The sequence below is a fragment of the Acipenser ruthenus genome, chromosome 40 (assembly GCF_902713425.1).
Source record: "Acipenser ruthenus chromosome 40, fAciRut3.2 maternal haplotype, whole genome shotgun sequence".
Classification (NCBI taxonomy): domain Eukaryota; kingdom Metazoa; phylum Chordata; class Actinopteri; order Acipenseriformes; family Acipenseridae; genus Acipenser; species Acipenser ruthenus.
In genome coordinates, this window is record NC_081228.1 from 2,856,295 (window position 1) to 2,882,505 (window position 26,211).

Here is a 26,211-nt window from a genome sequence, read left to right on the forward strand (position 1 = left end):
AGCATTTTTCTAGAGCCGCAGAAGAGATTATGATCACAAGGTCCAGAAGATTTCCTCTTCCTTTTTGTTACGTGCTTCTTTGTAGTAGCTTACATACAGACTGGGTCCATGGCGCCCCCTGCCCATGACCTCTTCCCTATACAAGGTGCAGTATGGTAAGCTGAGCCCTTCATACATCACCTGAGGCTTGCTTCTCACGACGCTATGACATCCTAAACGCATTGCTGTATATAATTCACTAATAAGAGCTGGCTTTGGGTCCCCTATTGTACCCCCCTCTGATTCACAAGACACCAAGTCTGCTCTTTACTGCCGCTTGGCCTGATCTTAAATTGAAAGACAGCCAGCTATCCCTGGTCCCATACAGGTACGTTACAGGCCAGGGCTTTGTCCGTAACCCAATCCTCCCAGTGTCTCTTTCCCAGCTGAAACCAGCCCCTGCCCATTAGGTGACTGGCCTCAGACTTCACTAAATGATTGCTCGCCTGGTAACCCAAGACCGTTTGGAGGCGACACATACCCTACGATTCACAAAGGACCCTCTTCAGCTCCTCAGCCCATCCTGTGGAGCCCACGGCTTGCCAGACCGTATCGAATGCCGGCCCGGTGACTTCCGCACTCTCCGAAGCGAGGCATGCCCTGCACAGTGCTGGGAGCTGCTCGAACCCTGGCTCGTATTTGCACACAGATGTCCGCTGGCAGCTGGAATCTATACCCCCCCCCCCCCCAGTGCACTTGGAGCTACCCCCACACATGGTTCGAATGTCAGGGTCCATTGAACACTATACCCCGTCTGGCAGACAAGAGTCATTTTGGCTGCCTCATCCTGCTGGATAACAAAATGTGCAGCAGAGTTCATGCAATAACACTTTTATGTGTGGCCTATAGCACATGGCCGATGGTGGCAGTTCTAGAACTGTATTCCTCATCTGTTGGGTCCTCATATGTTTTTCTGCTCGTCTGTGAGCATCACTGTTTTTCCAGCAACGAGATGCACGCTATCCTAAAGAAGAATGTTAAGGTATACGTTTTGAAGTTGATTTATTACGTGTGTCTTAATTTTTTTTTTTTAGTGGATGAAAGTAGAAATCCAGGGTGATTCTCCAGCGCTAGGAATAAAAAAAAAAAAAAGAGAGAAATCTAGTTGTGGCTCGTCTTGGATGGTTAAAGACTGATCAAATCAAACCTGTAGTTTCTTTCAAGTTTTACAAGAAACAAAGAAAGATATAAAAAAAACACAACACCAAGGTATTTCTTTAGAAACATCAAACTCTTAAGGTTTAATAAATCAATAGTTTACAATGGGAGGATCGGCATGGAGGCACACCCAGAGTCCGGGACACGATTATGAGGAGGGTCCTGCACACACACACACACACACACAACACATCTCCACGAGCCAGGGTTAAACTGCTTCTGGTTTCCAGCAGGGGCACCCAAAGCAGCCCTTTCTCACACGGCCTTTGAACTTCGGACACCACAAATCACACTGTTCCAGGCACCAGTTAGCCATCTTATTCCCTTCCTGATGAAGTTTCAGTAGATAGACCCCATCCTGTTCCCACTGTAGCAGGTGTATGTGTTACCCAGTGTATACACCTCTCCTCCAGTCACTGTTACAAGTTTAGGTGATGCGAGAGTGACAAGTGATACCAGAATATATCGCACACTCTGTTTCTACCACTGTGATGCATATCTGTGTGCGATATTCAGATTGAGATATACAGAGTTTAGACCGACTGGTTTGGGAGAATTGCACCCAGGGGGAATTTCAGGGTTTCTACCCAGTTACAGCTAAGGATGACCAGTGACTTGAACCTTGAGAGGATGCGTTAAGGAACTGAGCTATGACTGATACCCAAGAAAACCCGAAAACAGTACCTCCGAAAGCAGAAATATTCTAAACCTGGCATCACACAAACAATACAGCATACTTTATTTTTGAAACAATCTGTTTAAAATAGTTTTCTAGTTACACTGTTGAACAAGATACCATTCCACGAGTCTCGCAGAAATGTGGTCCGTGAATCAGTGAATACTTAGTATAGTTATTATTTAGGCTGTGTACTCTTAAGCAGAACAGAGCTGTCTGTCCGACTGCAGCATGCTGTGTCCAAGCAACAATTCAGGAAGGGTTGTGCCATTATCAAGTCATTAAGAGGCTGTAATGAAATAGATAAGGACGGTAATGACAGCTGCAACTTGCTATTTGTTACTGATAAATTGCCAACTTGTTATAAAACAAAATATTTCTAAGTCTACAATAACTTCATAGAGCTGTACAATACAAACAATAAAAACTATTCAAATCAAAGTAAATAACTTCAAGCATTCACCCAGGTGTCTGCTACTTCAATGCTCTAAACACTTCACTCCATTACGGGAGCTGACTGGGTCCCCTTATTGCCATCCCGAAACAGAATTCTAACACAGTGGAATGAAGTCTACAAAACTGCAGGGTCATCTCCGGGGTTTTAAAGGGGTTGTTGGGATCCGATCTCATTTAATTAAAAAAAAAAATGACCCCCATCATGTCCTGTGCCAAAAAAAAAAAACTGGTTTGTTGAACTTCAGTGATGTTTTGGGCGGCTACCGAATTTATTACAAGAAAGAAAAAACATCAGTAAGCATCATATTTATAAAAAAAAATAACAAAACAAAAAACATTTTAATTTGCTCAATGATTTATAACATTTAAATGTCTTTTATTTATTATTAAATATGCCTTTTTTGCAGTTGCTAAATCAGGACCTATAACCTCTATGTATTGTTTATACTATATATATATATATATATTTTTTTTATATCTCATACATCATTTTTATTTTTAAATTAAATGTCCAGTTAGGACTATCGGGATTGCAGCTCAGTTTTATAACTTCTTAGAACAAGCAAGCAATCCAATATTATGGATAGGAGGGAACCTCACAACATGGCTTCATTTCGTATTGACACCTGATGAGGGCTGAGTGGATTTGTTGGACACCTTTTTTAGAGGTTTAGCACAGCGAGTTCCTTCACGGCTTTGCTTCTCACCGCTCCCGCGGGACTCTTCATTCACAGAAAACCAGGCAGGGAAGTAAATAGCTGTGATCCTAACCTCTGAACCCACTGTGAAGGTGGCACTACGACTGTACAGAACAGGGCGTTCATATGCAGGGACCTGTTGTGAAGCGAGCTTAGAGGCAAAAAAACACCTTTACTGAACGGAAGAACACTAATTGTATCTGAAAACCACTGCATGCAAATTCAAAGGGGGGGGGGGGGGGGCATCAATAAAATGTGTTTAAAATCAGCAGTCGATTGTACCCGAGTGCAATCCGAAAAGTCTGCAAGATGCTAGGAGTACAAACACACATTTAGCGTTTCAATAAAAGAAGAAAAAAAAAATACATAGCATGACATGCATTTCTTTTTTTTTTACAAAGTAAAAGGTGGAATTTCAGTCTTTCGTCTCCGATGTTTAACCTTGTACACCTGGTGTGTTAATAATACCACAACTGCATTGATAAAATAATGAAGAAAACAAGCAGTAACAGAAGCTAAAATCGAGTGATCTGCTGCAAAGTTTAGAACGAATCAAAAGCTTGCAATGCGACAACCTGACGCCCTCGTATAAACACTCTGAACAGAATTCAGATCTATCTATCCATATATTATATATATGTATGCATGTACTTGTTTTATAATGACTGTATATGTGTATATGATCTGCTCTGTTGCTGCTGTATTGATTTCACGCCTCCCTCAGTGTGAAGCAGCTAAAGCAATACAGTAACAAGGAGCCGCGGCTGCAGAACTAGCCCACTCAATCTGCGGAGCGCTGAATGTAAAGCTTGCTTGAGGAAGAAGGTTGGAGACATTTAGGGTTACGTAGAAAAGGATTGCCGACTCCAGTCCTAAAACAGGTATTTGAAAACGCTGCACCCTGGACTATTCTTAACATGCCATTACAAGCCATTTTATCTTGGTACAGTTCACCACACTGTATGTTATCATAGTAATAACTAATACTTCCTAGATCTTAGCTGGAGCAGCACTACTGAAATGTAAATGAAACCTTGACAACATGCAGCTGAAGAATTAAAAAGAAAACAGTGCCATATCATTTTAAAAAGGTGCTGCATATCAGTGGCATACTTAGATAAATAACCCTTTTCAACAAGGTGAAGAGACCGCCTGCCCTACATCCACAACATGTACAAAGCTTCCCTTTTCCTTACCATGTTTTACTGCACTTTACTACCATTTGGGAGGCATTTACTATGGTAAACTTTTAGAACGGCTGTAACGTATTTTTTTTCATTGAATCCACTTCTAAAAGTCTAATACAGAAGAAGGTCATTATATTACATGATTAGCAATCACAACTTCAGCAAGTACTGAGCCCCAGAACCTATGGTGTTAGAATAGATTTGGTGTACAGAGGAAACCAAATCAGCCACGAGCGTGTAGTATGCAAATCTTGTGCTAGTATAGTTACAGGTCTACAGAATGGGAAGCATGCCAGCATTGTGTGCAAGGGCAGTCAACAGAAACAACCAAAAAACGTTTGCGTAAAATCCATCTTTAGAAGCTTTGGGCGATGCCAATATTCAGCAGGAACCCAATAGACTAGAGGTCTCTAAATAAGGCAAGAAACACTAGTATGTCATACCCATACTAAGCTGCTATAATATATTTTCTGATTGGACTATAGCATTAAAATTATTTTAAAAAAAACCTCCCCCCTGAACAACTGCTGGACAAATAAGAGATTTGCAAGGAAAAATAACGATTCTATTGTTACTAATAATAATAATAATAATAATAATAATAATAATAAATTATTATTTTTGTGTCGCTTTGTTGATCTGTCACAACTGTTCAGGAGGTTCATAGATTGTCAGAAGCACCGCTATAGTGGTGGAGGAGAAAGCGCTGGCTGACTTTTAAGAGGGTATATTGTAGGGCTGGTCTCGCCTGTCAGAAACGTCGAAGGTACAAGCTAACCAAAATTACATCCTAAACCCCTTTGTGCACACCAAAATAACAGCGTCTCAGGCTACCGGAAGTGAGGGCGACTGAAAAAAAATAAATAAATAAAAATCAGCTTTGCTTAACAACCTACAATAGTGCAACAAAAATCAAAACACAGCTGGATAAAATAAGTGATCAAGTAACTGACGCACATAGAAAAGAAGTGCCGAAGAGTTTCTCTTTGTTCCTGACTGTGTGTGCTTAGAGGCTGGGAGACAGAGGGGTGGAGGAGGAGCTGGAAGAGGAGGGTGCAGGGGGGGTGGACTGTGGTCTGGACTTGGGCACCACGAGAATCTCGTCTCCGTCTTTGATGCTGTAGGAGTGCAGGGCCCGCGTGCTGTACTTCATTTCCTCTGGGCCAAAGGGGCAGGACAGGTCCTTGTCTATGTAGTAGAGCCGCATGCTGTTGGGGGACAGCTGCACCACGCTCCGCAGCCGTTTCTTCAGCCCTGACACAGTCTGGTCCAGCCGGATGCTCACAATCTCCATTTTGCCCTCGCAGCGGACCTCCACCTTTGCGTGGCAGCGGGGTCGAAGGTCGACCTCTGCTAGGGGCGCCAGCTTCCCGTACTTGGTCACCAATTCATGGTATCTGGAAGAACCAATAATAATGATCCGTTAGGGATTATTATTCAGAAAAAAAACACGCAAAAAAAAAAACTACATACACAATCTTAATACTAAAAGAAAGGTTGATTAATTTGTTCAGCACTATGGCAATGTTAGGAAACAAAAGCACTTGATGTGTTGTCTTGGAGCTGTTGTGGAAGAATGCTATGAAACCTGGTTTCCCCTCAAGGTGGCTGTTCTATGTTAAAATGCAAAACCTATAAGTTCTCCATAATTACAGAGGTGGGTGTTTAACTTAATGATGTGCCCGCTGTGTCAATTCAACCTAACCTCGTCTGAAAGAATGAAACGCATGCAAAATGCTCGCAGGCCTCATTCACTCCACAGGAGACGATGAAACAGCTCGTTCACATGCGGAGCAGTGGTTGTTTTGGAAGGAAAAAAAAATAAAACAAAACATCATTCACAAACATACTCTTCCAGGGCACTGAAACATCTGCAATTCAAATGAAGTCCGACCTGCCCAAGTGCTTAATGCTAGCCTCCGGGGATGCTAATCTGACTGCTTTACCAGCTGCAAGACTGCTGACACATTGCAGGGAGCAGTTCAGCGGCTGGTAAGAAATGTGGTTTGTGCAACGTTAATTAGGTTGCATGTAAACAAGCACTGTAAGATTGGGTGGTTCTAATTCAAAGCAATTACTGCAGGATGCAGCCTTCCAGAGGCAATATGGAGCCAGCAGTGGGAGTATTTCACAGGCCCTGCTTTTTTTAAACCAAGCAAAGTGCGTTTGAAGTAATCACTAAATAATGACTGTGCGCTGGCTATGTAGGTGAGAGGTAACGGTTTATTTTTTAGCAGCACTACGTTCCGTGTCTGAAACTGTAATTTAACTACACCCCCAGTGAGTAAGGACTGTGCATTCACAGTGTAGTTGTAAAGCGTTACCAGTGATTTTGTTCTTTTTCGTATTATTGAACCCGAATAAAAGGTTTGCAGTCAAACCAGCAAGCGTGAAAATCTGAACTGTTTATAGTTCCAGTTGGAAACCTACAAACAATTAACACGACCAGGAAAGGCTTCACCTCGTAGCATTAGCATTCCCTGAAAGCCGTTTCTCTCGTCCGATAGACAGCACTCAAAAACACAAGAACTGGGAGCTAAAGGGTGTCAGATATTAGAAGAGCCATGCTCAGAGAACGAATGAGAACCTTTGATCTTGCAAGTTTGTGTAAGTGCTGCTAAATACTCTCAACTCGTGAGGAGATCTGTATCCCTCTGGGGCACTGTTTGGGGTTCCATTCTCGAAGGAAATCTCTTAGTTAACGCCTGCAAATTTCCCTTTTCTATCTGCAGACTGAAAAACAAAATGCGGGTCATGAAGACTTTGCTTAAGCTTACAGTGTGAAAACGCTGCTGTGGTTTCAAGATGAGCTCTAGACAGCCTTCCATGCAAATACTGCTTGTTCTTTTGTATGAGGACTGATCTGCGGCAGATGCAATCTTGACTGTTTCTGCTCTCCTCTCCAACTTTCTTTTTCTCTCTCTCTCTCTCTCTCTCTCTCTCTCTCTCTCTCCATTTTAAAAGCCGCTTAAACCAAAAGGCTAAAAACATCCATCTTGAGTTACACAAAGTGAAAGGACTGCACTTTGAAATGCGCTTAAATTCAGGACTGCGTCAGAAACGCTTTGTTCTTCAGCCATCAGAGAGGGCCTTTTTGAAACCAGCTCAGGGGTTTGATGTGCAGCTCCAACGTGGGAAGGGGAGGGAGAGTAGCTTGGTAGCGGGCAAGGGAAGGGGATGGTGAAGACCCCCCTCCCCACTGTCCTTTCGTTCGCAGGCAAAGGGCTGGGAAAGTGGCATCAAGTGATGGTACGTGCAGATTGAAATAACAGAACTGAAAACTTCAGCAGGCCTGTTTCCATACAGGTGCCCCAGCTGTCTCCAGATCTGTGACCAGGGGATAAAGAGCCTATTGTTCAGGCAAAGCTATGATATTTAAGGGCCTCAGCTGTGCTGCACGGCCCTTCTGTTACTACTAGCTGGAACCTAGCAGTTTCTAGGGCCCTGGGGATAAGGCAAAGGCGCCAGAAAGCTTCCACCCGAATAGGGGGTCTCTGTTCGCTTTAAGGTCTCCGAAATGAAGTCCTCCCCCTGAAACTAACAGCTCCCCCTGGTAAGGAACGGTGTGGAAGGAGAGGAAGTTGAGGGAGGTGGGGGGGAGGGTGGGGGGGTCGAGTTAGGGGTGCGCAGAGAAGCATATTAACATCCTTATTTCAGCTAATTGGTGCGCTTACTTCCAGGTGAGAAGGTCAAAAGTTCAAGTCAAACACAAATAGTAAGCCTGGACTGACTCCAGCGGCCAACACCCCTGACAAAGTGTGTGGAGCCGCCACGCTGAGCTGGTTTGGGTGTTAATCGGGATAATCTGGACTTCCTCCACCTGCTAGCATCTAACCATGGAGCGTGGAGGCAATGGGTGGCTGGTTTTAAGGAGTTTCAGCTTTACTGTGTCAACAACCCAGCATGGCGTGTGCTACAGGCACTGTGCTGCAGAGGGCTGGTTTACAGCAGCAGCGCCTCGCCGGATTTATTTTGGGTATAGCACAAGAAACAAAAAACTGTGAAAAAAGTGTCAGTCCGCCGGTTCTGGGGGCGAGATACGCATCCTCCCTATGTTACTACACTTGTCAAAAGCCTCAGCGTTGAGCTGAGCCCATTTCATTTCCTTTTGTCAGACATTGGAGGACGTTTCAAACTCAATTTATATAAGACACAAGATATTTTTTCATTCGTTCGTTGAGGAAACCACATGACCCTTTTCCAATTTTTTGAAAGATATTTTTTCATAATATCAACATGTAATCCACGTTCAACTCAGAGAAGACACTTGCTCCCACTGGAAACAGAACAATGACCCTCTTGCTACTCGATATGACAGACAAGCTATTTGGTGTCTTTCCTCTATCGCTGCTCACTGTCCAAAAAGGCACTTTACCAATGTTATAATTAGGAGTTTAACAATTCTGACAAATATATTTTAAAGAGGCACGCCAGCTCTCCAGTTACAAATGGAACCCTAAAGTGCTGCTGTCCCCTTTTACCCTACAAATCGAGCTGTGATCTGGCGTATCCGTTTCCCAATCAGTGTTTCTTATCTCACAAAAGGCTCTTTGAAAATGACGGAGACTGGCTATATTGTATCCAAAAGGTTAGAGCCCCCGCGGGAGAACACTTACACCAGAAATGCTTTCCACATTCTCCCGAGGTTAAACGGAATGTGCTTGACGCAGCGCACGCTCCATTTCCCAGCCATGTCGTCCCTCCGTGGCTTCCACTACTCCTCCACGGTCTCACCTGCTCGGGACGCCGGCTCTAGCGGGAGGGTTTTAAAACAGCGACACCCGATCTCGCTGGACCGGCCCTTATCGCGCTCAGCTGTATCAGAGATCTCCTGTGGGTTTGTTTTTTTTCTTTCTACGGATATAATGCGTGGAAACCTGTACTGTAGGCTTCTTCAGAATCACGGTGTTGCATGACATGATGATCAGGACCACCAGGGAAGGATGTAACCCTCCCTTTCTATACATCTCATGTCTCTACACGACACATGACCACCTGCCAGACAGAAGACACACACTGCTGTGTGCAGTCTAACTTCACTATAACGAACCCTTCTTATAACGAACCCCCTTTAACGATCCAAGCAGCAAGAACCGTTTTTTTCAAAGGGAATTAGCCCGATTAGAACAATCAGTTTTACAAAATCTACTTGGATAAAACGATCTCGGGAATGAATGACACTGAACTTTCTCCAGTGTGAATGTGTTATTCTCTCAGTGAAAACAAAGACCTTGGTAGGCCAATTCGAAGATCAGGCTGATTCATAGATATTGTAGTGTGACTCATGTGTGACGTCTGCAACCGCTGCCATCTTCACGCAAACTGCAACCATGGCAACAGACGTGAGGAGGTAACAAGACTGAAACGGCGTGCATTGAGAAAAACACGAAAACTATGAAGCAATCTACGCTGGATATGTTTTTCAAGAGAAAGGCCACGTAATTACTGTATTCAGCATGCAAGTGTACTTTTATTTTTTTCATTTCTTTACTGTTTTCTTTTAAATATACAGTTTAAATGTTGATCAATGTGATGTGAAGATGTTCAATTCAATGTGGGCGTTTCTTCATTATTCTGATACAGCAATTGCCAAACCCTATTATAGTGAACACCCTGATATAACAAACATTTCTCCAGATCCCAGGGGGGTTCGTTATAATGAAGTTACACTGTATATGCTTGATATTATTTGAGTTCACCTGTCTCTCTAAATAGTACGTTCTGTAGTTACTAACTACTGACCAGCAATTGAACGACAGACACAATGTGGTTATATAGATGTATTTATTTAGATAAATCAGGGCTGGAAATCAGACTCCCATTGCATAGCAGTTTGATCCATTCCTGGTTTTACTGTAAGTTTAAAATAAATCAAGCTCATAATGAAATCTGGAATGGGTGAAACTGCAATGCAAAAGGAATCTTATTTCCATCCTTGCAAACCACATCACCATTCATGTTTTTAACCTCATGGCTCCACATTAAAATAGATTATTTCCAGTTTTAAGCATTTTTAAAAAGCTTACTGAATCTGTGTATAGTAAAGATTTCCTAATTCGACTGAATATTGGGCGTGGTTTTCAATGGGAGTGTGAACCTGCTTTCTTCACTCAGCTCTACAGTGCCAGGTGTGTTCTGCTATCTCTCTGTGTGAGATCGAGAGGACTGCTCACCTGCACGGCAGCTCCTCCTCTGGGAAATCCAGGTAATGCCGAATGAAGAATCTCTCGGCGTCCTCCCGCTCCCCATCCGTCACGTCGCTGCCGTTTAGCATGGTCACCGAGGGCAGCCTGCAGCAAGCACAAAAAGCAGACAAGAATGAGCACATGTACATCTATGACATATACTGCAAGACACTAGAGATAGCGCAGTGTGTCTCGTAGCTGCTTTTTATCAATCGAGATTGAACAGCTTACAGTTTCCACTGGGTTACCTTGTACAAAACCTGTGCGAAAATTCTAAATAATGAAAAGTGACAAAACATCCACGTGATATGAAAGTTTAAGCGTTTCCACTGTTCAAATCTACAGTTTCCATACAGCCTTACTGCTCAGCCCTGTTCAGTGCTGGTAACCCCCTTTATTCTTTACTCAAATAAAAACGAAGCGCTCACCGTGCAATGATGAGGTTCCTGCGCTCGGTGTTGGTGTAGTTCTGTAACAAGGGGATGCCCTTCAGACGCACCTCGTCCAGCTTGGGAAACAAGTTCAGCTTCTCAATATCCCCCCAGCTATTCAGACCTGAGACAAAACAAGCCATCAGAGCAAGCACATGCCACCTCGAGATCACACAGTCAATCAAGCAAGAGGCAAAGAACCGAAATGCCACGTGTCACCGGTACCAAACCCCTGCGAGGTGTACGCATAGCACCTAGTGCAGAGCAAGACACCTGTTACCTCTTACTGCAGTCACAGCGCAGGAAACCTGCTAAATCTTACTACGCTGGCTGACAGATGAGCACTTCTGCTTCTTAAAAAACAGCCTACATATACTTTAAAACAGCAAGCAATTACAAGATCAATATCTTATTTCGGCAGAATAAAGTAAACCCCCCCCACACACACCTCTGCTGGTGTTTTAAGGTTTATCCCACAATACGCAGAGTGAAACATGGGACTCCTGAACTGAAATCTGCCTCTGCGCCCAAGCAGAACATGTCCATTTACTTTATCAGATCACAGCAGAGTCAAGGTGCTCTTTGACAGAGAACTTATCTTACTCTAGGGACTGCTAAGCAGCTAAATTAAAAGATTAAAAAAAACAAACAAAAAAAATCCCAAGATGCAGAGCTTTGGGAACATATAATGTTTCAACAAAGCCTTCTACTGCAGAAGAAAAGGCTGCTTTTTGTCCCATTTGCTGTCGTTTTAGCAGAATTCTTCCCATCTCAATGCCTAACTAATCTGAGGGGTAAGAAAGTAAAACTTTAGGTACACTAAATTACTGATTCAAGTTCAGTTTATCCCTGCCACTGTCTGTTATCAGACTTCTAAATAATTCAGCTGTTAACAAAAATCCCTGAAATACAACAGAAAACCACAGTCTGAGTTGTGCATGCACCGGTATGTAATATCTGCAGGTTAAGAACAGCCAGCTTTTGAGTTTCTTTTTCTGGTTTTGTTTTAAATGTAGTTAATACTGCCACCACTCTATAAATTCACGTTGGGCAACGTGGGGTATAAGCCTCAACCCCGTCTGAGCCTCACACTAACAGCCTCACGCCACCTGTCCCTCTGTCACTGGGACAGAAGCATTTTGAAACCAGTCCTGTTGGTCTCCATCACCAGGTGATCGAGATAAAATCACCTTCAATTGGGGCTCTGTCAGCCCCCTGTTAGGAATGCATTCTTTATCACAGGTAAGTGACACAGCTGACCCCTGGCTGTGCTCTCCAGGCAAACAGCCACGCTGCATAAAACACAAAGCTTAATACAGCAAATGGAAACAGCAAGCAGCCCTTTATTGTGGGGCCCTTGAGCACGCTTAGCGCTCTTCTTTAATTCCCTTCCAGAACGCCCCACAGGTGTGTAAGTTAACACTCGTGGGACGAAGGAAAAGAATTCCCTCTCCCGACGCTGGCTACAGACCGGTGAGAACCAGCCAACAGCACTGCCGTTCCCGGGACAGAGAGAGACTTGTGAAGGAAGGAAGCAGCCCCCGCCACCATCCTCCTTCTAGCCTTGCTTTATTATTTATTAAAGCAAAATACAAAATGCTTTCCTGCAATTTAGGGAAAAATCGGAACTCGTGGTGGATAAACTCACCCCACGCTGCTTCTCCTCCATTTAGTCCACAGCTCAGATATGCTCTCTTAAAGCATGTTTTTTTTTTTTTGTTTGTACTTCAGTGTACTAAACGTATCAAAGACTAAGTGCTTATAACAGCTTATAAGAGATAACCGTGGATAGATGGTTTACGCAATCCACCGTGATTCCCCAGGGGTGTAGAATTCCAAGGTTGAGGTTGATCAGTTTGTCAAGTACACACACATTTCAGCTAATCTGCACTGATAATAAGACTTTAGTCAAAACGTTTGTGTACTTGCCTCCGGCCAGGATTACATTATTTTTTAACAAAAACAGCTGACTTTTGCTTCATGTTAATTTTTGTAATCCAGTAAAAAAATAATAAATCAACAAACAGGACGGGACAAAGCCAGGGTTTCTGTGTGGATTTGAAGCACGGGTAAAGCATGTACCTGAGTTGTGAAGATTGATGTGGTGCAGGCAGGGGAAGAGCCTGCTCAGGGTCTCCTCTGAGCCCCCGATGCTGCTCAGGTGGTTGTTGGCCATGACGAGGGTGTCCAGGCAAGGGAACATGGCCCCGACCTTGCACACCTCACTCCAGTCCTGCAGGTTGTTGTCGGTGATGTGCAGCAGCCGCAGAGAGGAGCACCGCACGGACGAGTGGGACACAGTGTCATACCCGTTAAGGCACAAGAACAGCTGCTCCAGCCTGCACACAGACACAAAGGGCCGGTCAAAACTACTCAGAATTATTTAAAAAGAAAAACAACAAAATCAGCCTTTTAAAAAAAAAAAAAAAAAAAAAAAAAGGTACGTTCCTTAACAAACTACTGCACAACTTTTAAGAAACATATAATATCCAATTTTGGTTCTCAAGGCAAAACCGGCATGGTAAAACAAAAGTACAAACCATCATCCCATTAATTCTTGGGAATCAAAGTGTTTGTACATATTTCGCTTTAGCCAAACAGATTCTGATTAAAACTATCCCAAGCCGCTTCCCAACAGATCGCTTGTGCTAAGGAACTTGCACTAAGGAATACCAAGTGCTTCTATGTCCAGACGCACTTTCTGGCTTGCACTATGTCTCCATCAGCAGCTGAATACTGAAGCTGGCAATGCCAGGGGTCCTTACTGTGGCATCTCTGCGAGGAGGGTGTGGAGGGTCTCCCATGACACTTTGGTGTTGTTCAGGACGAGGCGACGCACCCTGACCAGCGCCTTGGAGCAGCTGGGGTCCAGCACGGCCTGGCTCAGCGGGTTAGTAGTGAGGTTCAGGAAATACAGATGAGGGATGCTTGACACTATCTTACTGATCTGTGCATGGGGGGGGGGGGGGGCGACAAGAGCAGCTTTACAGCAAAGACCCAAATCCATGTAGATCACACAACAGATCTGACGGCTTCAATGGTAATCAAGGTCTGAATTATTATTGCTGCACATTACCGCTGGAGCCGACTAGCTGTTTTTTTTTTTCCCCCTTCTCAGAACAGGAAACATTTATTTTTATTATATTGAGCCAATAGATTTTTTTTACCCCGAGCATGTGCTTATGTTTTGTAAAAGCTTGTGCATGCTTGTTCAGTTGCTCATTCCTGGTTACCTCGTGCCAGTCCTCCAGCTTGTTGTCAGACAGGTCGAGCTCACACACGTGTGCGCAGAACGCAGCAATCTCTCCCTCGTCCCCCGCACTGGTAATGCAGCAGCTGTTCAGAACCAGGATGCTGGGCAGGTTGAGGCGGTCTGGGGGATAAAAACGACATTGCAAAGCTGACTCTATACAGCAATACGTGAATATAGAAAACGAAAGCCAGCTGTGAGAGAAGTCCTGTTCCTACATTACACAAGTAAGACCACCCCATTCGTTTCTTCACTTTTCCTGTAACAGCAAATTATTATTCAAAATACAGAGTATCACACGTCAATTACAGAGGCTCAGTATTCCGCATACATCAGCATGTATTGTAAATGGAACAGATGTTCCACAGATACGCGGCACACATGCAAGCAGAGTTACACGCTGGCTTCTGTCCTCTCACCTTTCATGGGCGAGCCCTGCGGGCCGGCTGGCACTACGATCCCCATGCCAGGCCCCCGGCGGTAAGGGAAGTTCTCAGGGCTGTACTTCTCGCTGAGGACCTCCATGAAACTGCGCCCGCCAACCTGCTCCATCTTAAAGTCCCACTGAGGCTCCCCGTCTGTGGAGCCGCAGGCGTAAAAAAGCCAAACACTCATAGAGATTAGCCAGGGAGGGATTTGCTGGGGTGGGACTGGAGCTGTTTAAAATGCCACAATCAAGCATGCAGGCAACAGTTAACAATGAACAATTACAGGACCACACACTTTAGCACTCTGACACTGGGACCAGGGCTTACCCTAGGGACAGAAAACAGCGCTAAAAAATGTAATAAACCTCACTGAAGTTATTTGTTGCTGGTGTTTAAACACTGCATGCAGAAACATAAGATGGAAAAAATGAATTGCAAACATAATGTCATTAACTATTTGATTACTCACATAAGTACTATTTACTCAATGGAAGTGTGGTATCATATTCTACCATAAAAACAGCAATTAGCAACATGCATTTTTTGGATAATGTGTTTAATACAAAAATCTGCTGGTATAACATCATAAATCATATCATGTTGTACGGAGACTGAAATGCACCACTGGTATGTAGAACAAAACTTTCCAATTAAAATCACTGAGCAACAACAGCAACCTATCTGAATTTCATGTATGCCCGTCACGGGCTGATGGGTCCTTATTGAGTTTCATCTTCAGTTCTATGCATGCATCTTTAGCACAGTTCAAGATAAATTGAACCCAGCCACACAGGAAAGGGCAGGGCGCTTCCCCCCAGAGTGACAGTGTTCTGGTTCAGCAAAAGCACGTTCTGTACAGTACTGCACACAAGGAACGGGGCCATGGGTTTCACAGTGTGTGGTGTACTGTACTCTGCTGTACTTGTGCATTACAACATTTCAAGGTATTTGAAGCATGGTAGGATGGAACATCTCTGGTACAGGGATTAGGGATTGAAGTCACATTGGAGAATTAGAATGGGGAATTTAAAGAAGTTCCCTTTTATTTCCTGAGCTGCAGCTTGAATATGTCCTAACCTCCTACTGCTGCAAGTAATAATACAGTTTAGATTCACAGAGCAACGTACTAAGAAGGAATCATGTGTCTCTACAAATGAAACATACTGGAATGCCAACAGGGTCTGCTTTCCGACAAATCTGTGTGACGCACGATTGGTTGTTCAGTTCAAGTGTTTGTCAATATTGTCCTACAAAACAAAGCATAGAAAAGCCTGCTCTGGGGGATGTGTGGTAAATTCAATACGATAGCAAACCACAGTTTTATTTATGGACATATCCATTGCACAAGATACTTGGAACCAGGGAGAATGAATACACAGCAGGGGGCTGGAGCTTTACAAAGCCTTCTGCTTTTGTTTCAAACCCCACCTCGAAGGCACAGCCCAACAGGACGGTGGAAAAGATACAGCAAACACAGGTGCTTGCCTGCCTTACTGCATTGAATAAAACCTGAAAAAATAAAACTTGTTCAGCTTTAGCTTTAAATGGAACTGTGTGAGACGTTTTCTTTCATATTAGTTTGAAGTAACACACACGCAAGTATGATTAACGAATGCAAAAAGGTTGCATCTTTTTCAGACAACCTTACTATAAAAAAATTCTTATTTAAGATGAATGCATAAATGAGAAAACAGACTGGGTATGTTAACTGTGTTTTTTTCCCTTTTACAGTAAGTTTCTGTCCTTGGAAACTCTTACAGTAACACAAGTGTGTTAAATTGTTAAGCTGATTGCTCACCTCCAGTCCTACTTCGTATATTACAAACACAGCATGTGCAACAGACATTTCAAGCTTTGCAACTGCTTGCCAGATGTACAGTATGCCCTTCCTATTAGCGTCAGCCTTGAACAGGAACCTTATTAGAGATGGATTACAGATCTGAAATCCCATGTATCATTTTATATAACCCGATGCTTGTGAGGCAGCGACACAGATCTGGCACAACTGAATCCAGCATCTGTGCCCATTTAAAAAGCTTAGAAACGCAGGACTTCAATTAGACAACGTTTCCGTTTCCCTTCTCTGCTAATCTCTTCCCCCTACTTAAGGACGCCATAAACCCTTTGTTCATCCTTTTCTTTCTTCGCTTCATTTATTAACTGTATTTTAACCCGTTTTGTGGAGCCCAGACTGAGCAACTGTGCGCATGGACAGGTTCGTTATTGAATGAATCATGAATGTTTTACACTTAATGAAATCCACAGCACGTAGAACTGCATCTCAAAACTAACGTGCACGCACAGTTTTATCAGAAGTATAGCTGCATAGGTTCTTGCACTACATCCCAACTCGCTAGGCTTACTAAGGAACTGAAATACACTGACCTGAACTGACAAAGGATCTATATTCATTGTAAATGTGTCTGTGGCTTGGTGGTGGTAGCACGCACACAGACACTCCCAGATCTTTATAAACCATGCCGATCAATATTCTGGTGCTGTCCTGGTGTGTTTACACTGCCTGTCCTTAGAAAAGTTGAACATGGTAATTTGCATAGTTTACAATGTTTAAAAAATAATAACAATAAAAAAAATATATAATGCTTTACCATACATCTCTGGGCTTTACAATGCTTACCTACTATATGCTTTCACTATGCTTTGTTATACCCTGCCATGCTTTTATAAGGGTGCTCATGCCATGACTTTCAATTCATGACTTGTACAGCAGTGTCCAGGCTCCCACACTGGGATGCAGGGTGGAGGGTGCAGTCCTAGATCATGGGGTCCTTTTAAAGGCCAGGAGATTTAACATGCACAATTAATACAGGAGAGTGAGGCCTTGCCATGTACAAAAGGCGAGTGCAGCATGCAATCACTCACTCACTCCCCCTCAGTAATGAAGATTACACGGAGGTGTACGCTTGAGGGTATTACTTATTAGTTTTAATTATGTTTTGATTTCTCTTCCCATGGTACAACTCATAAGGAATGAGTCACGGTTGTTTCCATTTAGCTTTCTATCCATCTCTGTTCAGATTTAAGTGAAAATACATATTTTTTATATATATTCTTTTGTTCACAATTGCCCAGGCGTTTTCTTATGTTTAACAATGTTCCGACCGGGTTTGTGAATAATTATAAAATCTCATAACGTATACAGTAAGTGACGTCAGTGCTGGGGGTTTATTAAAACCCCATTATATCGGCAATGCACTAAAGCAAACAAACATTGATTGTGGAGTTTTTTGATATACTGTACAACAAACATATCGACCCTGTGATAACTTCTAATTGTACTATATACAGGCAGTGCAATCCCATTATCTCCAATACAGACAGCAGTTCACATGGATAATATTTATATGCATCCAGCCATCACTCCGCACTGTGAAGCTGTACAAACAGGCTGCCCTCTACTAGCTTTCTATACAGTTAAATAAATCATTGCAACTGTTCTTTTAACAAAAGAAGCATTTCACACTGTTACTGACCTGTCACTGTCTCAATTTCCCTTCCTGCTTCTTTTTCAAATCCACGGTTGAGATCGGCTGAATAAACGAAACACAGTTACTGGGTGCAGATTCTGAGGGAAGCAACAGCGTTCGCAATACAGAAAGCAGCTTGAAATGAATAACAGCGTTTAACATAATCACCAAACAGCAGCACTGAATTGAGAGGGGTGCACGTTTTACAAAGCAGTGGGTAGAGCCGAGAGGCTGGCTGACTCTACGGGTGCTGCCAGGTATATCTGTGGATGGTTGTGCTTCACATTATGAAATGGATATTACTCTTCTCTATCGGTTTGAATAGCAGCACTCACAAAGGGCAATGGTATCCAATATGTTGTAATGATAAAGGCTGTCTTATTTAATTAAGTAGGTTTAAAAAGAATCTCACTCTGCAATTTCAAAAGTTTCCATTTATTTTCAAATGTAGAGGTATTACACAACTGAATAAGGTAAAGCTCCTTAACAGTATATCAGTATGCATTTCTCATCTCAGAGTCCTGGAATAAGACTGCATAAACAGTTCTGAATTGAAATGGAATAGCCTGGGGAATGACAGGCAGACACACATTTCCAAAAGGGAAATAAAAACCTAATAGAAGAGGAGGTATATTTTCTGTCTATAGGGAACAAAGAGTGCCCAAGGCAGGTTTCTGACCTGCTGAAGTTCGTATTACCAAATAGCCAATTGAAGGATGTCATCCATATGGAGATTTTAAGTCCCTGTTGAAATGCTGCGCTCTGCATTTGTAATTGGTTTCTTTTGTTTTACCATAACCTAAGGATGGAAGCCCAGCTTAGAACTCTTACAGTACCATTGGGTTGCTTCAACCACTTGTTTTTAAGGGTTATTCCCAGGATAACCAAGCATAGGGGGTTGATGCAATCCAGAATGACTCCTAATGCTGTAAAATGCTCTACAAAAAAATCCAGCTGCTGCTTACCCTGTTGAGGTAGACTAGGTTGATCAAATGCTAGTTGGATTTATAGGCGCTCCGCAGGTGCCAAATGACCACTCCCCCCTCCCCACAGGACACACACAAAGACTGGGACTCACTTATGTTTTTCTCAGGGCGATGGCTCTGGGTCGGACCAACAATAGGGGGGGTGCTGACCAGTGCTTCTTCCCCCTCCCACACGTGTGGAACTCCAGTATTCTCCTTGGAGGATGGGAGGTCGCAGTCCAGGGCTGGAAACGAAGGGGAGAAGATGGAGACACAGACAGTCAGGAGGACAGGGAGAGCACAGAGCTAGGAAACAGCTGGGCTCCCCAAAACTGAGGGGGGGGAGAAAAAAAAAAAAGTCTTGTTCAGTGCTGGCACGCCAACCTGCAGCTTCACTACCCTGAATGGTGACCTCATCTGACCTCAGATGCCAACAGATAAGCAGCAGTGAGCCTGGTCAGGACAGCACAGCAACACCAGCTGTGCTGACTGGGAGTGATGTTCATGGCTCAGTAGAAGCTACACTTGTGAGTTATTTATTTGAAGCTTTTTAACATCAACATTTTGTTTTATTTTCAGAAAGAAAATATGTTAACTAGGTAGTAAATGCTTTGTGAATATGGACAATAATTCGAGAGGTAAATCAGAAGTGTGGAATTATTTTGGAATCACAGCGAATTAAAATAATGAACATGTGACTGGATTCGTTGCTTGTAAAACCTGTCATCACATTTTTGTCACAAAACTGGAACATCACCTCTGTGAAAGCACAGGTGCAGCTCCCTTTCAACTGGGGGCATGAAATGTATTTTATAGTAAAGTAGAGACAGTTAATATGTTACATGTTAAAATATATCCAGACCACTAGAGAAAGCTACCACGCTGTGTAGCCTATTGTATAAACTCAATCTGTGGAGAATGGTAGAGATATCTGTGTGTGAGAGAGTCAGTCGACGCAGGCAGTAGGTAAAGGACAAACACTTGCGGGTCGGTTCGGGTCGTGGGTAAGAAGACGGTGTTGCAGCAGGTTGTGGGTTCGGGTCGGATCCTGTAGTAGCGCAGGACTCTGCCCAGAGATGTTAAACCTATAGCCATACAGTAGCTAAAACTGTCTGAAAAGTCTTCACTAGCCAGACCCACATAAATAAAGACCCTGTATGCTTTTTCAGAATATCTGTCTTTTCTAAGGCCCTTCACAAGTACTCAACAATTAAATATGCTACACAATACAGACTTCTACATCTCAGCACCATTAACAGTCTTTTATAGATGGAACTTGGGAGAAAAAACTAAAAAAAAGCATACCTTGTAATCTTCTTGTCTCTGCTGGTATCACTTTGTCTTCAATCAGTTTTTCCTTTTACTGTCCTGCATTACAACACATTTAAAATGTTATCAGTACCGTAAAAAAATACATTGATCAAACACAGGAAAGAGAATGATCCTGGAACTTTGCCCAGGCCTGTGCCTAACGCTTCACATGGTGAAGCTACTAATTTAATCTATCTGGGATCAAGGCTATTTCAACCGTGGGCGTGACTGACAAACACAGGTGTGCGCGCGAGCATACATCATCTTTTAAAAACACCTGCTTTTGATTTTGAAAGCCTAGACAATAAGCGATCTTCAAACGGCAGGTGTATATTTTCAAGTGCACTAAACCCACTATTTAAATCTCATTGCCTGTAAAGTATTGCTTGGCATTGATTGATTTGGAGAAAATTAAAAAAGGGAACATAGGCACACAAGCCTTTCTCTCTGATTCACTGCCATTTGGTTTGTGGAAAACAACTATAAATCCAGTTTTGCAGCCTGTCACTGCTCAGACTTTCATATGAAGCTTATAACAGACCCTTGCATTCCCCAATGTGTATGCAGATGCTGACCTGGTGCTTAATCAATATGTTTCCTTTTTAACTAAACACAGCAGGAATAAATTGTATTAATAAAAGTAATGGGAAAACATTATTTCCCCGATTAGTCTTCAAGCGCATTGATTCCAACTTTCCGCTAACTTTGTCAGTAAACGCTGTTTCTCTCCAATCCAACTCAGAGGGATTGAGCTCCAGTTTATCTTGGTGCTTCCAGCACGCTAAAAGGCTCATCTTTGATCTCTTTGCGAGTGGCCCAAAAAGCACTTGCCAATGGCCTTGTCTCTGATGACAGGTTGCTGTCTGGTGCTCTGTGTACAGGGGCAGCTGATGTTCTTACTGCACCCAGGGATGTGCATCAGATGGCAGTTCTGCATAATATTGAGTACTGTGGTCTTTTAATGACCTGCTACACTAGGATTTTTTTTTTTGTTGGGAGCAGGCAAATGCAATACTGTCGACTCAAGGCAATGTTGATGCATCTTCAAAGCCAGGCACCCCAGAAGCGAAAAGGCCAGTGCATTAACCCATTGGGTCAACCAGCCCTCTGCAGCTCTCATTTATTACAGTGATTTTCATGTAACCCTCCTATTTATAACATCTTCCAAAAAGTAATCTACTGGGCACGACACTGTAGACTGCAAGGCTGGAAGTAACACTCCCATTGCAAAAGCAGTTTAATTAAGCCTTTCCAGGTTTTACTATGAGTTTAGTAACACTCCCATTGCATCAGCAGTTTAATTAAGCCTTTCCAGGTTTTACTGTGAGTTTAGTAACACTCCCATTGCATCAGCAGCTGCAGTTTAACCTGTTCCAGGTTTTACTGTGAGTTTAGTAACACTCCCATTGCATCAGCAGCTGCAGTCCTGTTCCAGGTTTTACTGTGAGTTTAGTAACACTCCCATTGCATCAGCAGCTGCAGTCCTGTTCCAGGTTTTACTGTGAGTTTAGTAACACTCCCATTGCATCAGCAGCTGCAGTCCTGTTCCAGGTTTTACTGTGAGTTTAGTAACACTCCCATTGCATCAGCAGCTGCAGTCCTGTTCCAGGTTTTACTGTGAGTTTAGTAACACTCCCATTGCATCAGCAGCTGCAGTCCTGTTCCAGGTTTTACTGTGAGTTTAGTAACACTCCCATTGCATCAGCAGCTGCAGTCCTGTTCCAGGTTTTACTGTGAATGTAATTAAACACCCAGAGCTTGTTTATCTAAGCATACAGCCTAGTTCAGTGAACTGGATCAGGGATAATTAACTCATTTAAGACATGATTGGAAAGGATCAAGACAGCCAGAGTTTATATTCATTATATTCATCAATTTACAACAATAGGTAATAAAAAATAAAAGGTATTACTTGGTTGCTGAGGGGTTGCTATAAAAATGCTTGTTTATAGTTGAGGGTGCAGGGAATTCAAACTTTTTAAAAGAATATTTTCAACACTCCCTAATGGAATATATTAATAATAAATCAATATGGCTTTTAACGCGTCTTTGTGGTTAATTGAAAGCGCCGTTATAATAGCACAAAGCAAGTTTGGCGAGTTCAGTATTGGGAGGTTTTGCTTCCTACAATGCAGTATATTTTCCCCTTGGATTCATGAGAAAAAGAACAAATCTTGCAGGATTTCACTGCCCTGAAAGAGTGAATCTTTTCTTTTTTTTTTCCTTCCTAACAGCTCTATTTTGGTACACTAAGAATTAAAGTTTTTAAAATAAAAAACTCCAAGAAAGTAGGACACAATCTTAAATTCAAATGATTGGCTCCAATTTTTTTTTTTTTTAAAGCAAAATATAAGTTAAAGTTTGAGCCTCTGATGCTGTTTGTGAGGGGTCACTATTTTATATGGTTGCAAGCAGACGTTGTTTAAACATTTATTTCGAGCAAAAGTACCGCAGTAAATGCACTTTTTATGAAACGTGACTTTAGTAATTCTTTGCTACAAAATGCACAAAAGTTTGATTTGAGTGATTCCCCTGCGCCCTGTTCGAATAACACTAAGCTGTTGTATTAGCACGAGACGTCCACTAGAGGCGCTATACATACCCAGTGGCGCATAACACAACACTGCATCTTTGTATGTGGTCGTTGTTTTTAAACCGTCAGATATTTATTTATTTATTTATTTATTTATTTATTAAAGAAAGGTCAAAAAGTTGCACAACTTAAAAAATGACGATGGGTGGAAACGGTATTGATTTATCGATCTGCAATACAACACTGACACTAAAACCATCGATCGAGAAAACAATTGCTGAAGTTTCTGAATATACGCAGTACATTGCAAATGATGCACCGTATACTGCAAAACAGACAATAATAAAATGATACACTAGTATGTATGTATCGAGTATACCTCCACATATATTGTCCTGGTGTTTTATTAACATGTTTAAAAGGGGATTATGATTCCTTATATATATGGTGAATCTACTAATTTTATCTATCTATCTATCTATGCATGCATGCGTGTGGTTTTTTTTATGTAGCCAAACGTGTGAAAACCGCAGTCGCAGTTTACTTTCAATTTCAAATAAAAACAAACACGTACAATTCCTTCTCTTCAACGAAGTGACGCCTAGTTCCCGTGAGAAAACATATCGTGTATTGTCAGATAGAGCAGATTGAAATGATATACATCTGACTGGTATGACTAATCAAACACCAGAAAATAAAACACAGAACATGCACTGTTGTATGACAGCCTAGTAATTTCACCGGTCTGCAGCAGTGCGACTGGCCGTTTGCTTAAACTTCACGTCCAAACAACTAAAACAAATTCTACCTGCTGCATGATCACTGGCGGCCAGGCAGGGACCATTACTGTGCTGCTGCATGAGCAAGCGTTATTTATACGCTATTTTGCTTGTTGTAGCTACGCACATTCACCCCCTTGACAGAGCTCCCACGCCATCGGTTAAATTGCCCATTTTACTCACTGGTTACCTGGGTAATGCCGGTGTTTGCATTGTAACGCATCCTAATGTATTGCACTTTGCAGGTCACTGCTCGGGTCAGCTCGGAGTCTTTGTCGATCCAACGACAGTTTCTCATTTGCAACAGTAGCTAAACCGGCATGACAGTGCTCAGGTCGCCTGCAATTAAACAGGGCACGAATCACAGACGCGCCCCGCTTTTATTTCGCTGCCGCTGTTTTAGTAATCTAACCTGAAACTGCCGTTTTATTCCACTCACCCCCCTCTCTCTCGCTTGCTGGAGTTCTTGTTTTTGTTGTTCCAGCTGTCAGTCCGACCCTGCTCATCCTGGAAGTGACGAAACACACAAACCACTGTAGCGTCCCAAGCAAGCGCATACTGCAAGGTGCTTTTCAATGGAAATGCTCTTGCGACGTAACCCTGCACGTACAGCACAGCACCACACACAGAAAAACCAAATAGTGTGTTTTGAAAAATGCAGTATCATTTTGACTACGGAATGTGTGTGTGAGGGCACAGAAACAGTGCAAGCTGCGTGTGTTCAAATGCATGCATGTCTACTATAAACGCCCAGTTTTATTTCAAACTCTCAGTTTGGAATAGCAGTTCAAAAATGTTTTTTTCTAAATAAACAAACGCAACACGTATACACTAGCCACACCTTCCTGCATGTAGTTGCAGTGCAGGCTGATTCTGATTAACTGTAACAATGTGTCTGGCATGGGTAGGAAGAGTTATCGATACAGACACTACAGGTGTCCACAGCGTTTAGACGGGCTGATTTTAGCTACGAGTTAACTCGTTGCTGACTGGAAAGATTTTACTGTGCCGCAGTACGATAGTTTTGTTTGTAATCGGTATAGCAAGTTATAGTAACTAACATTCGCTAACTGTTGCATGCATTGTGCGCCTTTCCCGGCTGAAAAAAAAAGAAATACAGCTGTACACCTTTTCATTGTTTACTACAATAATGCACTAAAAACAAACACTAAAACGCGAAAGAAAAATCGGAGATTTCACAAAATATTATATCCTGAGAATACAACAGGTGTGTGAGACAAGGCCTGTTCTATGTTTACCGATTAGTTCAATTTCTAAAACAGGTTAAAACTTAGTTAATAGGGAAGGTAAGACGCGGTATCTGTATCTTTTTACATTTACCTTTGTTAAAAAAAAAATCCGCTAAGAGCGTTTTGTGGAGATATTGCTTTAGTTCAGCGTTAGAGGTCTTGGTTTTGCTGCAGAAATGGTATTAATGTTAATTTCCCCCCGGTTTGGATGTTACCGCACTGCATGCATGTACGCCTCCCTGTTGCTGTAAGAATCCAATAGGTTTTAGACGTTGTGTGAACGTTTGTTATAAATTTGTGTTGTGAGACTGCTCTATTTTTATCATCACCTTAGTGTAACCTCTATTGTGTGTCTGGGACGAGCAAGACAATAATCGTCAAAAATTGGCGCTTGCACTCCCGGCTCTTGTGTTTAGTTAATAGTAAACGAAAGCTTTGTTCCCGGGGCTGGCTGGATTGGGCGGGACATAGTTTTAAACAATTGAGATGATAAACGTGTGTGTGTTGTGGATTTATTTTAGGGATTAAGGATGGTGTTCAGACCAGGGATACTTTGATCCCGCGTGAACCCTGCCCCCCAACCCCTGCATGTGTTTTTTGTTTACGTGCCAATGTTGTGTGAGAGTTAAGCGCTGAGTTTGTTACTCATTAGTTGCCACAGCAACAGAGTAGGCCAAGTGGGCTCGGTCATGTTGCACAGAAAATGTGTTAAGATACAATCTGATACATTTGGAAAACCCAATTTGTATCACCTTTTGGACAATTTGACCAGCACTGGCAGTGGTTTGCTGATACTAAATGGTCTTACTGGTTCAAGTGTATAAACTTGCTGGAAATCCAGTAAGAAACCAGTAATCCAATTCTCATGTCACTGGACACAAGCTCAGAAATCATAAATACTGCAGCCTACACACAGATTGGTTTAAATGATCTCTTTTTCATCCTTGGTACACAGTGGCTTGGCAAACAAGCTTGCATACTTGGTTGATAAGTAATTGTATAATTTAGAGGATGTGAGGTATTTATAATATAAAAAGGATTAATTCAATATAATATTACAGTGATTTACCTGACCAAGTCAGGATTTTTATGCGTGCTCTCTCCCTGTTGGAAACAATTAGCTAACAAATGCCAAACTGGTGAGAACATAGTTCAGACTGTGATAATATAGAGCTCTATCACGTGATTACAGGGCCTAACCTCCACTGGATTTTCATAAAGGTATTGATTGGTAATATGTCAGCCTCATACCCAGGGCAGGAGTCTGTAATGCGAGCCACGTAACTGGACTGAGATCATTCTAAAACAGGCCATTGATTCACAAGGTAACAAGCCCCAGGATAAACAAACACGCTTATCTGAGCAAAGGTGATTATA

General features: G+C 42.5%; 1 protein-coding gene across 8 annotated transcripts; it reads right to left on the reverse strand.

The window, feature by feature from the left end:
* Positions 1-1,919: 1,919 nt before the first annotated feature.
* Positions 1,920-25,234, reverse strand: LOC131708067 (tubulin-specific chaperone cofactor E-like protein). Of its 8 annotated transcripts, XM_059010027.1 has the most exons (12): positions 24,926-25,234; positions 24,024-24,091; positions 20,267-20,329; positions 19,075-19,206; positions 18,003-18,059; positions 14,500-14,736; positions 14,064-14,203; positions 13,596-13,777; positions 12,913-13,169; positions 10,828-10,954; positions 10,388-10,504; positions 1,920-5,611 (listed from the first exon to the last, which is right to left on the reverse strand). In XM_059010027.1, the coding sequence occupies exons 6-12, from the start codon at positions 14,693-14,695 to the stop codon at positions 5,221-5,223; spliced, it is 1,410 nt and encodes a 469-aa protein (XP_058866010.1). In that variant the 5' UTR covers positions 14,696-14,736; positions 18,003-18,059; positions 19,075-19,206; positions 20,267-20,329; positions 24,024-24,091; positions 24,926-25,234; the 3' UTR covers positions 1,920-5,220. The 8 variants fall into 8 exon arrangements, with proteins under 8 accessions (XP_058866010.1, XP_058866011.1, XP_058866015.1 ...); XM_059010028.1 differs by lacking the exon at positions 24,024-24,091; XM_059010032.1 differs by lacking the exon at positions 24,926-25,234 and having other exon boundaries at positions 14,500-14,658; positions 24,024-24,148.
* Between the last annotated feature and the right edge of the window lie 977 nt (positions 25,235-26,211).

What these genes read in the sequence shown, in the direction of transcription:
- LOC131708067 (XM_059010028.1), bottom strand. Translation starts at nt 14,695, where the DNA reads ATGAGTGTTTGGCTTTTTTACGCCTGCGGCTCCACAGACGGGGAGCCT. An exon ending in AGCTGGAGGACTGGCACGAG is followed by an intron (nt 13,778 to 14,063) that starts GTAACCAGGAAT and finishes CCCCATGCACAG; the next exon opens with ATCAGTAAGATAGTGTCAAG. An exon ending in CATCAATCTTCACAACTCAG is followed by an intron (nt 10,955 to 12,912) that starts GTACATGCTTTA and finishes GTTTTGTCTCAG; the next exon opens with GTCTGAATAGCTGGGGGGAT.